The sequence below is a fragment of the Centropristis striata genome, chromosome 12 (assembly GCF_030273125.1).
Source record: "Centropristis striata isolate RG_2023a ecotype Rhode Island chromosome 12, C.striata_1.0, whole genome shotgun sequence".
NCBI lineage: Eukaryota > Metazoa > Chordata > Actinopteri > Perciformes > Serranidae > Centropristis > Centropristis striata.
Window position 1 is genome coordinate 29,667,759 of NC_081528.1, and position 12,513 is coordinate 29,680,271.

Here is a 12,513-nt window from a genome sequence, read left to right on the forward strand (position 1 = left end):
AAGATTTGCAAATGTGTGTTTTGTTAGAGAGTCACTTTGAGGGAACATCAAAAGAGAGTGTTTTCTGTACCGTCAGCAGGTCTCTGAGTCCCAGTCTTAGTAGTTCTGAGCGAATGTGGATCCTGAAGTCCAACTCTTCCCCCCGGCTTATCAAGGCGTTGATTAGCTGCATGCAGCCACCCTGCAAAAACACATCAGAATGTCAGCTTCACAGTTCACACTAACCAGATGAAGAGTAATAAGTCTCAATTGTTGTCATTTGTCAATAAAAGCACACATGGGGGTTTATAATTGTTACAGTATGAGTGCGCAAGTGCACCTTAAGAGCAATGTTGTGATTTCTCATGCCAGTAAGGAGTGGCTGGAACCTCTCAATGTCCCGTATCTCTGCCTCCTCTGTAATGGCCTCCAAAACACGCTCATGGCTGCAAAAACACAGACAATTATGCAAATCATATGAAACATTACACAAAAAGTTCCCACTAATAAGATATATGCAGTATTAAAAAGTACATTCTGTTTCTTTATTCAACAGCTTTATTATTATATATATTTTTATATTATTATTTAAACCTGACATACAGGTGATGAGAAACTCCTATGATATGCAATTTCATGCAACTTGTTAAAGCCCCTGTCTGTATCTTGAGCTGCTGTGAATAGTAAATTTGCCCACTGCGGGATAAATAAAGTCTTATCTTAATTGCTAGGCCATTGATTGATAGTTTCAAAGTTTAACTTAATATAACTCTGCAAGTTAGACTTGAGCTCCAGACCGGAAGATTTATGAACTGACATGGTATCACAGTTTCACTAATGCTTACAGGTTCTCAGGATGTTCCAAAATTGAGATGGCAGAAAGCAGCTTGACAGCATCCACCATCATATGAGGCACCCGAGGGTTGATGGCTTTGACCAGCAGAGGAATTCCCTCAACTGACTCCAGCATGGATTTAAGACCGTACTATAGAGGAGAGAAAGGAAATATGGTTGAGAAAGCAGAAAGATTTATTTCTTGCAGCAAGACAAAGACCAGACTTCCGTGGGTCAAATTATAGTGTTTACATCAGAAGAATCAGAATGAATTTGTCTCTTGCAGGCACTAAATCGTTGATAATAAATTACCGTGTGTGTAATTATTAAATGTGATAGACTTTGAAGACATTTATACTAATTAGCTAGGGTCAGACCCATTACCACACTGAAAACTCAAAGCACTCTCAAAGGTTATCACTGACTGCATTCATTGTAATGAGGCGACCAAAGTAAGTCACATTGGCATCATATTGCCCTCTTGAGGAAGAATTGCTACACTACAGCAAGGACACAAAAGGGGATTAAAAATATTTTATCACTAGTTCTAATACAACTTAAAGCAAAAAAATAGGTGCAATTATACCTTAGAAAATATTAGATATTTTGATGTTTTTACCTTATTGTTCATAAAGGCTTTTAAACAGCGGATGATCTCGTGTTGACATTTCACTCCCATCATTCTAGTTGGTGGATGAGAAGGAAGACAGATACAGAAAGACATTATAAACACATTGTCAAAGAGCACAATTGCCTATTCTGTGGTGTGAGTGTCTTACGGGTACTCGTCTTTGTCCTCCTGTAGTCTTCTAAGCAGATTCAGCAGCAAGGCCAGCCCTTCATCTCCAAAGTTCTGCACCCAACTTGAAGTGACAAGACCACATTTTAAGTTCACTATGCTTTTGACATTTTCACATTTCATTGCACACTTTTTGATAACATCTTTCTTTTTTCCAATACAAATTCACTTTTGGACTTGTGAAATGATTTAAACTGTTTGGACAACACGAGTCAGAAACAATCCTTCGCAGTCACCACTGAAATCTAATTCTACAAATAGTATAAAACTAATAATATTAGAGTAGCCTAATCTTTATCTGTAACTGTGTAGAATTACTAGGTTTAAACAGAATGAATAGGCATGCAAAAATGCTTCAAAGCTTCAAACTATTCAGTACATTTCAGTTTAATGAATCATCTTTGAGCACTGTGCTGTCAATTATGATAGTTGAGAAATACCTATATACTTGAAGGTCAAATTCTCTAGTGTATGGTCAAACAATTACTGATTTGGCCTTAAAACAGCACCTGTATCTGTCTGTATCAACTCTATATATCAAGATGCAATTGTTGGGATTTTTCTTTGCAAAATGGCTTTAATCCTGCAGTGAGGAATGTTTGTCTCCCCCCTCTGGCCATGAGAGTAATTACAAAAACACTCCACATGTCAACGTGCTTATAAGGTGTGCCTGAAGGTGAGCTTGCCACATCTCCCCAGCCCCCAGGAGCACTCTCTTCAAGTCTTCTTCAGAACAGACGTGTTTTGAAGGCATTGTACTAGTATTTTACAAATACCAGCCTGTCCAAAAGCAGTAGGTACATTCGGCAGAGCAGTGCAGAAAAAGGCAGAAAAGATACCACAACTCCGGTATACTGTGAAATAGTATACCGGAGAGTTTTCCCTAGCTGTGATAGGCTTAATCATCACTCTGCAAAAGTGTTTGTCAAGGGCTTGAAGCTAAAATGAAAAAGTCCCACACTCCAGATTTAACCTCTATCAAGACACATGGTTATCATGAAAGATCAGTCAGCTCCACCCCTGGAGGTTGGTCCAGTTCATTTGACGTAATTCTCCCATTTATCTGGTTCACCATTTAATTTTCATACACACTGTATGTAACTGTATGACTGTATCTGTATGTAAGTATATGAGTGTGTTACCTGACAGGGTTGTTATTAAGTGAGACTCGCAGAGATTCCAGACAGCTCAGCAGCGGTGTGTCTCGGTAGTCTGACTTTAACTCCTGGATGTACATCATTGCTGATTTGGAGCTCTCCTTCTGGTTTTGACCCTAATCAACAAACACAAACAGAATCATTTTGTGTTTTGCATTTATATTTGTTTTCTTACAGGTTGTAATTGGTGTTATTTCCGCAAGAAAGCACAATAGTAGCACGCAGAGGGCAACAGTCAAGCCTAATTTAAAACTTTGATTTGTAGAATTAAAGGGTACTCTGCGTAGGCTTTTCCCTTAATGGGCTTATTTCGCAGTTAAATGAACTGTGCTAGCAGCCATCTGTGCTTGGTTATGTGGGTCCTTTGAGCTACTCCCTTTCACCACATCTGATTATATCACACCTGCTGCTCTCATGCACCCAACTACTAGCAGCAAACTGGTCATTCCAGTGATAATTGTAATATTTGAATGAATCTACATCTACACAATCCAGTCTTGACTTGATTAAGGAAACACTCCACCTGCATATGCAAATGCAATCCCTGAACACAGGCAGTCTGACCTGGCCTCTGACTGAGCATTTGTCTGAACAATAAGTCGAAGATTTTATTGTCAATATATGATCTGATCACTTTGTTTTAAATTTGGCCTGAAACCATTGGCTTCATTAAAGTGTTTGAAATTGAATATGACAAAGCCCATGCCCCCCTATGTGTTAAGCATAGGACAATCTGGTATGTAAAAGACTGAATACTTTGTAACTTCTAAAAGAAAATTTGACTAGGTGCAAATTCCCTGTAGCTCACTGTATTAGCAATATTTATTTTGGTACTGACAGCTTTCGACGTGTGGAGGTACTGGGAGACCATCTCTCGTTTGATCATAATGTCTTTTTCCCTCAGAGGCCGCTGCTTCTCCTCATTCAGGTTCATATCCACCTGGCGAAAGTCAGAAGGGAGGAGGAAGGAAGAAAAAGAAAGAGGTTTGATGGAGGGATAAAAAAAAAAAAAAGCAATTTGAGACAGGGAGGCAGCGTGATGAAAATACAAATAAAAATGGAAATTATGTTGTATTTATAATCTTGAACAATCATATCAGGGTATTTTAGCTAGTCTCTCTTAAATTGGATGCAAGGAATGTAAAGCCCCTAGTTAGATGGGAACAGATGCTCAGCTAAAAAGTATGAGCAGGGGTGGTTTTGATGTGCTGAGATACTGAGCAGAATTATTAAATAAAACTACATGAAAGGGCTGAGCAATAATTCAATGATGATTTATTGTCTTTCAAAGGAATCATATCCTGATGAGATCATATATCAAGATGTCATGACACACAGTTGTATTGTCTAAATTGATATTAACTAGCACATACCAACTCAAATTATTTTTAGAAATATTTTGAGGGAAGGTCATTTGATGATTGCAGTTTTGTTTTTTAATGTTATTCATTACATTTCCCCTCAGTTCAATACATTTGATTAATTTGTCAAGTATTTAATTCACACAGGTGAAAACAAAAATAGGCTTTACTAGGTGGTTATTTCATATAGAAAAATGACCAGAAAAAAAGCTACATCCAGATTTATATTTGTTATCGAGATATAACCTGACACATATCAGGACAGAAGATTCTGGCCATAGCGTTAAGCCCAACTACATTTTTTAGAAACACTTTTGTCACAAGACATTTGTTATTTGTGCTGCAAGTTTGTCAATTTTGTCAAAGCATACCTATTTGAAGCAAACAGAGCTGGTTTCATTTTTTTTTTCTTTTAACAAGGTATTGATAATTCTACATGAAGGGCCTTAAATCAGGGACTGATTAGTATTTGTGTATGGAATAGAACAAGCTTCCATGGCTGTTCAGGGAATAAGAAGAATAGGTGAGTTTTCTTTTTTTTTTTTCCCAGACAAACAAAACACACTGACACTTTTATTGTCTTTCTCACCAGCATCTGTTCAAAAAGATCCAGGACGTATTCATCAGAATGATCATGCAGCATCGCACTCTGAGCGTTGATCTCGTAGCTGGCAGCTGAAGAGTGTCGCTGACTTGGCACTTGGCCGGGCTTCTCTTTGTCCTTTTTCATCCTCATGCTGGTGAAACGCTCCAACTGGATTAGCAGACAACATGACACAGTTAAGAGGAAAGAGGTCAGAGAGAAAAACTGCAAAGTCTAACCATCACTGTTAGACTGTTACACAAAACAAGGTAGCAATCTCTAATCAACTCACAGTTTGAAGACAGGCCTACCACTGATGATATAAATATAATAGCTATAGCTATATAAAAGCTTTTTGAGGCCAATGTTAAAGAATTGAACAATTAACAAAATACAGAAGGGCTATTTTTCACTTTGGATTATTATTTTTTCTGTCACAGTAGAAACCTTTCAAAAATGTGAGATGATGATTAGGGATTTGAGACGTCAAAGGTTTTTGCCAACAAACATCGCGACACAAAGTCAACGTGCATGGAACACTGGCAGGCGCAGAGCATAAGACTCAATTTTAACAAACAATGGGGGATTTCCTTCCATTTGGTTTTAATGACTGTGTGGTAAACTGCCAAAAGTTGTGTTTATCATTTATTGCCAAATGAAAAACACTTAAGACCATAAGCATTTTGATACATGTAGTCTTGGCACATATTAACACAGTGACCCTGCATATTCATTTATGAATTATATTCCGTCAATGTGGCAGGCACAGAAGGGCACCACTGGTATATGTGCCAAGTATTTCATGCTCTCTGTGTGCATCTTCAAAGCATGCACACCTAACATGAGTACAGCACAGGACAAAAAACAGAAACCTAACAACATTTGTTATGTTGGGTTAGGTTTGTGTGGCAGACGGTAACATGACATTAAATGGATAACGGTGAGTTGGTTTATCAAAGACTTTAAGCACACAGGTGTTGGCTGAAGGCAGTAACAAACCTACCTCGTCAGGAATCAGGCGTTTGAGTTTCTGTAAGGAATGAATGGATGAGAAAAATGGAATGGAAGGGTTGGAAAAATCAAACAGGCAGCAGGGGAAAGGCAGCAGGGAGGCAGATGGAGGGAGAGAAAGAGAAAGAAACAATTAGACAGAAATAATTTATGACAGGAATCAGATCTAGGAACAGTCTACAGAGCTCATAAGTGATTCACAGCAGAACAGAGGAAAATAAATCATAACTCAGTACAGTCATTGATGGACATCTCTAGAGAATTAATACATTTATTCTAAGTTAGTTAGTCTAAGTTAGGGTAATTCTGACACCTGGAAGGTAGTAATTATATGTATGACCTATAAGTGGCAGATCAGCAGCCAAAACACGGCAGAGACACATCAAAATACATTTTTAAACAGGGGAAAGTTGCACAAATATATTTGTAATGCACATGCATGTTTTGGCCACTAGGTGGCAGGCTACACCCAATAATGTCACCATGGGAAACCTATTGCTGGCAGTACACTTTCAAATGGGAGACGCATATGTGCTGACAAAGTCAGTCCATGCAGAGCAAATAACATCACAATGTCTCCAACAAGAAGAATCTGAAATAATATTAATATCATAAAGTGGGAAAACTATGTTGTAAAAATACTGCTATACCTTACCAAAGTTTAATTAGAATGATAAAAATGTTGTTCTTGATCAGAAATTTGCCTAGTATTCAAACTTGGAGAAAATCTGTTTTCCATGTATCTTGACAGAGGAAAGCAACACTATCAGCAAAAGAGTGCTACACTATGTTTACAACATACAAAAGATATAAAATAGCATGTAAACTCAGGACTGAGGGTCAAACAGTCACAAGATCACACCCAGAACACTGTTTAGCTCAGTATTGTGTGCTATTGACACTAGACTCTCTATGTTTGGCTTAGCTTGCAGAACAAATCTACAATCACACAATTCACACATCTCAGGACATTCAGCAGTTTGATTTAAAAATGTGAGCAAACTTTACAATTTGGTAATTGAGATGTTGTTAGATGTAGGAAAACCTCTATCACACATTAAGTAAAAAAGACAATTAAGTAAAACAGGATGTTCCTGTATGGCTGCTTCTTGATCTCATCTATCAGAAACTCTGTAGTGAAGAAAGCCTAAGATCAAAAGTGGAAACAAAGAACGTGACTATCACAAGTGCAAGGAATAATCATCTCTGAAAAATTGTGTTCTCTTCTTGTTACTGGTATAAATGTATTGACCAATAACGTAAAGAACAGCTTTTCAACTTGCTTTGTAATAAAAATAACAGTGGGACAAATAAACTGTGTTGCAATACATTGTGAGAAGTTTTCTCTATCACTTGTCAAATGTGGTGGTGTAAATACACGTCTTTCCTTTTAGGTGTCAGGCCCCTCCCTTAAAGGGGGTTGACTATTTTGTGCTTTTAAAGTTTTCATTTTAAAATACGTCGCCAAGGATTAACAAAAATTTAAAAAGTGTTTTGTTTAAGTTTTAGATTACATCCCTACTTTTTTTAGACTCTGGATTGTACAAGAAGTTGGGCCATCCTTTGCCACAGAGGGACATGATAATTGAACATTTCTCTATAGCAGACAAATATGTGAAGAAGAGGGAGAAAAAAGCCATTCTGATTATGGGGAGAGGTGTCAAGAGAAGGATGTTTCTGCTTACGCAGCTGCCATTAAATAACAGACCCTACACCCATGCACACAGACTGAGATGGGCAGAAAACAGACACACAAATGTTGTGGTCCTCTTAAGCCCACAGAACGGAAATATACAGCTGACAGTAGGCACAGTGGATTGTGGGTCATCGCACGGGAAACTGAATACAAGTGTGTCAGGAAGACAGCAGCGATAGAGATAGATGGGGAGGAAGAGACTTAAAACCATTCGTTTATTCAAGTTCTGCTTTTCAACCCACAAGTACAGTTGAAACTATATGCACTTGTATACAAATTTAAATCACACTGAGCCATAATTGTCTTTGAGGAGATCAAATGGGCCTGTAGGTAGTACTGTGATGTACTGTCTCTCTGTGTGAGGGGAGCCATAAAGGCAACAATGAACCACTTCAGAACCACTTTCAGAACTGCTCTGGGTAAAATTAATAAGCTAATGCCAGCTATGATGCATGTATTAATTTGTCATTCATCCGACTGGCTGATATAGCTGAATGTAATACCAAAATATTAATAAGAATAAGAAAAAGACACAAAAAAATATCGCAATATGGAAATTAATACCAAAGTGTCTATCAAATAATCATGCTACTCTCAGAGGTTTAAGACCAACATAAAAATCGTTATGAATATATTTCGGCCAAATACATCCTTAACATAACGCTGAAAAATTATCCACTCAGCCTGTGATGCAAAAGGTCAGCAGCAACAGCTTGTGCTATTAAAACTGACAGAAATAACTGATTAGCCTTTGTTGCAGCATACCAGCAAACTTTGGAATGAGAAGGGAAACCGGTCATACAAGTAGAACAAAAGGGCATCAATTAATTAAGATAAATAAATAACAACCTCAGTGTCAATGTTTTGCATTGAATTTACACACCACCACTTTTGTCACAGTTGAAGTTGTTGGCCATTTTCTTCCTTAAATTAAGTAGTAGTCTGTATAGGGGCTGTTAAAAAAAATAATCACAACTACTTTGATACTGGATCAAATAATTTAATATGTCAAGCAAAACTGCAAATCATTTGCTGTTTCCAGCTTCTCAAAGAAAGAATTCTCAATTTTGGCATCTTATAGACCCTTTGTAAAACTAATTGAATTAACTGAATAATGACAGCTCCCTCCACTTGGTCTCTGAAAGTTTTTTGCTGACTTTGACCAAAGACCAAACTCACAAAACTATTATAATGCATAAAAACAATCAAAATGCAGAGGGCTCCACAAGCACAGGCTGCCAGCTGAATGAGCCTGTTCATCTAACCAGCCACAATGAGCTGATTCGATGAAGTGGTGTAACATGTAATGTAACATGTAACAAGCTCCCTTTTACTGCAGTTTGGGTGAAAATCTAGCCACCAACACCTCACCAGGGTAAGAAACTTTTACATGAGGCCATCGGTTGGTTTAGATGCCAGCAGGCTTGCAAAAGTAGCAAATTCAGCCAAACACATGCATATCCCGAGTTCCTAGAAAGAGTTTAACCCACCATATCTGGGTATTGGGAACAGTTATGTTTTGTTTTTAATTCAATATTAGGTTCTTATCATATTTCACAATGGGCTTGTTCAACTGTATAGTATTGTCTATAGTCCAATAATACTAGGGTTTCCCCCAGGAAATTGGTAATTGGAGGCCTAAATCTTGACAGAAAGCGGCAGCAAATTTCCAGAACTCCTGCGGGTTATGTTACGATATGTATGATCGTTTTAATAAAGGTTATAATGTCTGAGTTTTGTGTTTAAATAACAATGAAAACTGCACAACTGCAAGTGGGGAGATATTTACAAAAATAAGAACTTAAGAATGGGGCACTGATTGTTGCTTTGTAATTTTCTGTGCAGAACACACACCCTTCAGGGCCCCGATGCAGAAACCGTTATTACATATCCTTAAAGGCAGCACCAAAGTGAGGAGGAGAGGGAATGGGCTCTGTGTGTGTGTGTGTGTGTGTGTGTGTGCGTGTGTGCGTGCGCGTGTGCCTCTCCATACCTGCACCTGTTTGTGCATACATATTTAAGTAGTAGGTAGTAGGAGACTGGTGAGAGAGATTATGTAAATCAAAGTAAGTAAGAATGCAAACTAAGTGCAGACTGACAGAAAGCAGAGTGGCTACTTTTATAAGTGAAGCGCCGATACTTCTGTCAGATGGTTATTTGATTGATGCACACTAGGTTAATAGTTGGGCTGTACAATTGGGAGAAAATATATTTTTTTGACAGATATTCCAAATGTGAGAAGGATGTGACATATTTTGTACTCGCCTTAGGGGTACATTTACAAATTAAGTGAATAAGAACTCATCATTACTGTATGTCAATCTTAAATCCTGTATTAACTTTAATCCCAAGAAATACTTGTGCTAGTGTATCCATAGATACTTATACATTTTAATATTCATCATCACAAAACAAAACAATTAAAGTTTCATGTTAATTAATAAGGCAAGGAAAGTTTATGTTTTAGTTCTGAATATATCCAGTAGGCAACAGATTTCTATTAATCATTTGGGCATATGATATTCAATAATATGAACTAACTTAAATGTTCTGACCGACCAATTAAAGTTTGTGAGGCACGTTAAAGTTGAGAGCATTGACATTTTCTTATCAAAGGAGGATTATAGCCACTGGATACACTATCGTGGATGTAGTGAAGCAATGAGAGAAAGCCCTTCCAATCAACTGTGTTCAAATGAATGGACTGGAGGTCTTAAAGTCAAACTTGAGCTGGATTTAAACATATTTTTCTTTTGTCAGCATCAGTCAGTTATTAGTGATCTCTAGGCAAAAAATGTCAAGCCCTGCCTATCGGTGTGGCACATTTTGGTTTAAATTTTGTCTCTGCTTAAATCTCTCATTGGATTCTGGATATTAATACCACGTGAATAGATCTGTGAGACCGAGGATGATGAAAGGAGAGAATAGATGAAAGGGAGGGACATGATGGTGGCATGAATGTGTGCAGGGGGCAGAAGGTGCAGATGAGGTGGCAGTGGGAGGGAAACAGGGTGGAGCTGGAGGGTAATGAAAGTCTGAAAGAATGCACATTATTATGTTTTAAAGAAAGATAGGTGTTATCTCTAGACTACATATCAAAACCTCTAACCAGTGGGCATTAAATGTTGTGGATTAACACAACAGTGTGTGTGTGTGTGTGTGTGTGTGTGTGTGTGTGTGTGTGTGTGTGTGTGTGTGTGTGTGTGTGTGTGTGTGTGTGTATCATTATATTGCTTACAATGTTGTCATGGCTACATACAGAGTGTATTCATGATATCGCACAGGGGGAAGCGGCACTTGAGCAGGCACACCCAGACACAGCTGAAAAGTTTCCTATGAATAGAGCCTAGGCAGGAAATTACCAACCACTCTGACGTATAGTACACACAGAGAGCTGTTTGGTGAACATGGTATTAAGGCAGAGACCTTCCCTCCCACTTTCAAGAGTTTGCTTAGCCTGAAGCTTAAAACCAAGACATCTGGGAAAAAAATTAGATGGATCTTTCACAGATGCTCATATGAGCATTGTACCAAACGAGCAGGGTATAATAATGTTGTTGTCCTTTTTTCATAGAAATCTTGCCTGTTGACGCATCCCAGGTTAGTTACAACTTCCAAGCAACCTTTAACAAGGGGAAACACAAACACTCACAAACAGAGCACAAAAGAGCAAAGAAAAGAGAAGGGCAAAAATAAAAAGTCCCCAAAAGAAAACATTATATTTAGCCAAGGCTGTGAGATCTAACCCTCAGAGGTCAGCATCTCCTCTACACCACACTGAATTGGACGTCTTCCAAATCTTTCCAGACGATCTTTTCTTTGCTGCACTTTTTATTGCTACAGCACGCCTCACTGACCTACTGACTCAAGGTGCATTTGAGTGCAATGACTGACTGTGTGAGAGACATTATGATTGTATGTCAGTCGAAGTGGGGCATGTTTGCTGCATGACTGCTCCTCGTCCTTGGTCTACTGTTGTTAATGGAGAAACAAAACTCCATCACCCCCACCCACCTCTATTTAAAACAGGGGAGTCCACTGTGACCTTGTCTGTCTTTTGTCATCGCTGACTGAATAAACTTTAATATTTACATTTCAATGAAATGTCAAATGAATAACACTGAATTAATAAACAGAAGACCCAAATTGGCTGTTGTGTTGACAACAAAATAGCAATTTTAGTGACTGAGCTGAAAACATCACCATGGTTTCAAAGACTAAACTAAATGAGTTTTAAAGAGCTCTCAAATTATTCTCACGGTCTGACTTGTAGAGAAAATGAGACAATCATTGGCATCAGTGCATTTTGCCCAATTTAAGCTGCAATGCAACATCATGTTTAGAAAAAGTGGTGAAAGTCCTTTTTGAGCTGTCTTACTGCATTGCATGCCAGTAACATTGCTGACATGCAGCCAGCCTTCAACCTGAAAAAATACTTCATTAGAATCTAAAACACATTGCTGGAGGTTCAACAACAGTTCTCTTTCTATGCATTTTATTAGCAGTTATGTGTTGGTCCACATACACTTCACTTCAACATCTGTAAAAGCAACTGGTCTGTATGTCAACACTCACAAGCACCATGACAACAGATGGGATGTGGGGTTAATTTTCTGTGTACTGAATGGCAATAGGTTCTAAACTAGTGAAATGGAGAGGGTTGCAGTATTTGACTAGAGCCTTAGTGGCTGTTGCTATGACAGACAGCAGCCAGAGCTTCAGCCAGTTCAAAACACTTCTCCCTTACAACGGGGAACAAAATGCTGCATCATCGAGAGTCGATCTAAAGTTCTACTATCAGTATCCCACCATAAGTTATGGATGCGACTTATCCTAAAGATTGTTTCTTTATCTTGGAAAAAAAAACGTGCACATCTAAAGCCTTATATATTAGAAGTGATCCACCAGCTGGTCCCAAATAACTTTCTCACTTGATGGAGATCATCAAAAATAATGCCATGTCACAATCATATCAACTTAGACAAAAGTTGTACAGCAAGTGTGACTAAAAGTGAACCAAAGAGCACAAATGTACACATAAAGATACAAAAATCTGGGTTTTCATTGTTGGTTAGTACTTATTTTTTAACTGA

At 38.1% G+C, this 12,513-nt stretch overlaps 1 protein-coding gene across 1 annotated transcript in view; it reads right to left on the reverse strand.

The window, feature by feature from the left end:
- Positions 1 to 12,513, reverse strand: part of LOC131981438 (protein diaphanous homolog 1) — an 81,504-nt gene that overhangs the window by 51,987 nt on the left and 17,004 nt on the right. The window contains exons 2-10 of the mRNA XM_059345708.1: positions 5,717 to 5,743; positions 4,720 to 4,884; positions 3,608 to 3,709; positions 2,755 to 2,885; positions 1,593 to 1,676; positions 1,433 to 1,496; positions 825 to 964; positions 320 to 425; positions 71 to 181 (exon numbers count right to left, since the gene is read on the reverse strand). Of these exons, the coding sequence (XP_059201691.1) occupies positions 71 to 181; positions 320 to 425; positions 825 to 964; positions 1,433 to 1,496; positions 1,593 to 1,676; positions 2,755 to 2,885; positions 3,608 to 3,709; positions 4,720 to 4,884; positions 5,717 to 5,743 (930 nt within the window). The remainder of the gene's footprint in view (positions 1 to 70; positions 182 to 319; positions 426 to 824; positions 965 to 1,432; positions 1,497 to 1,592; positions 1,677 to 2,754; positions 2,886 to 3,607; positions 3,710 to 4,719; positions 4,885 to 5,716; positions 5,744 to 12,513) is intronic.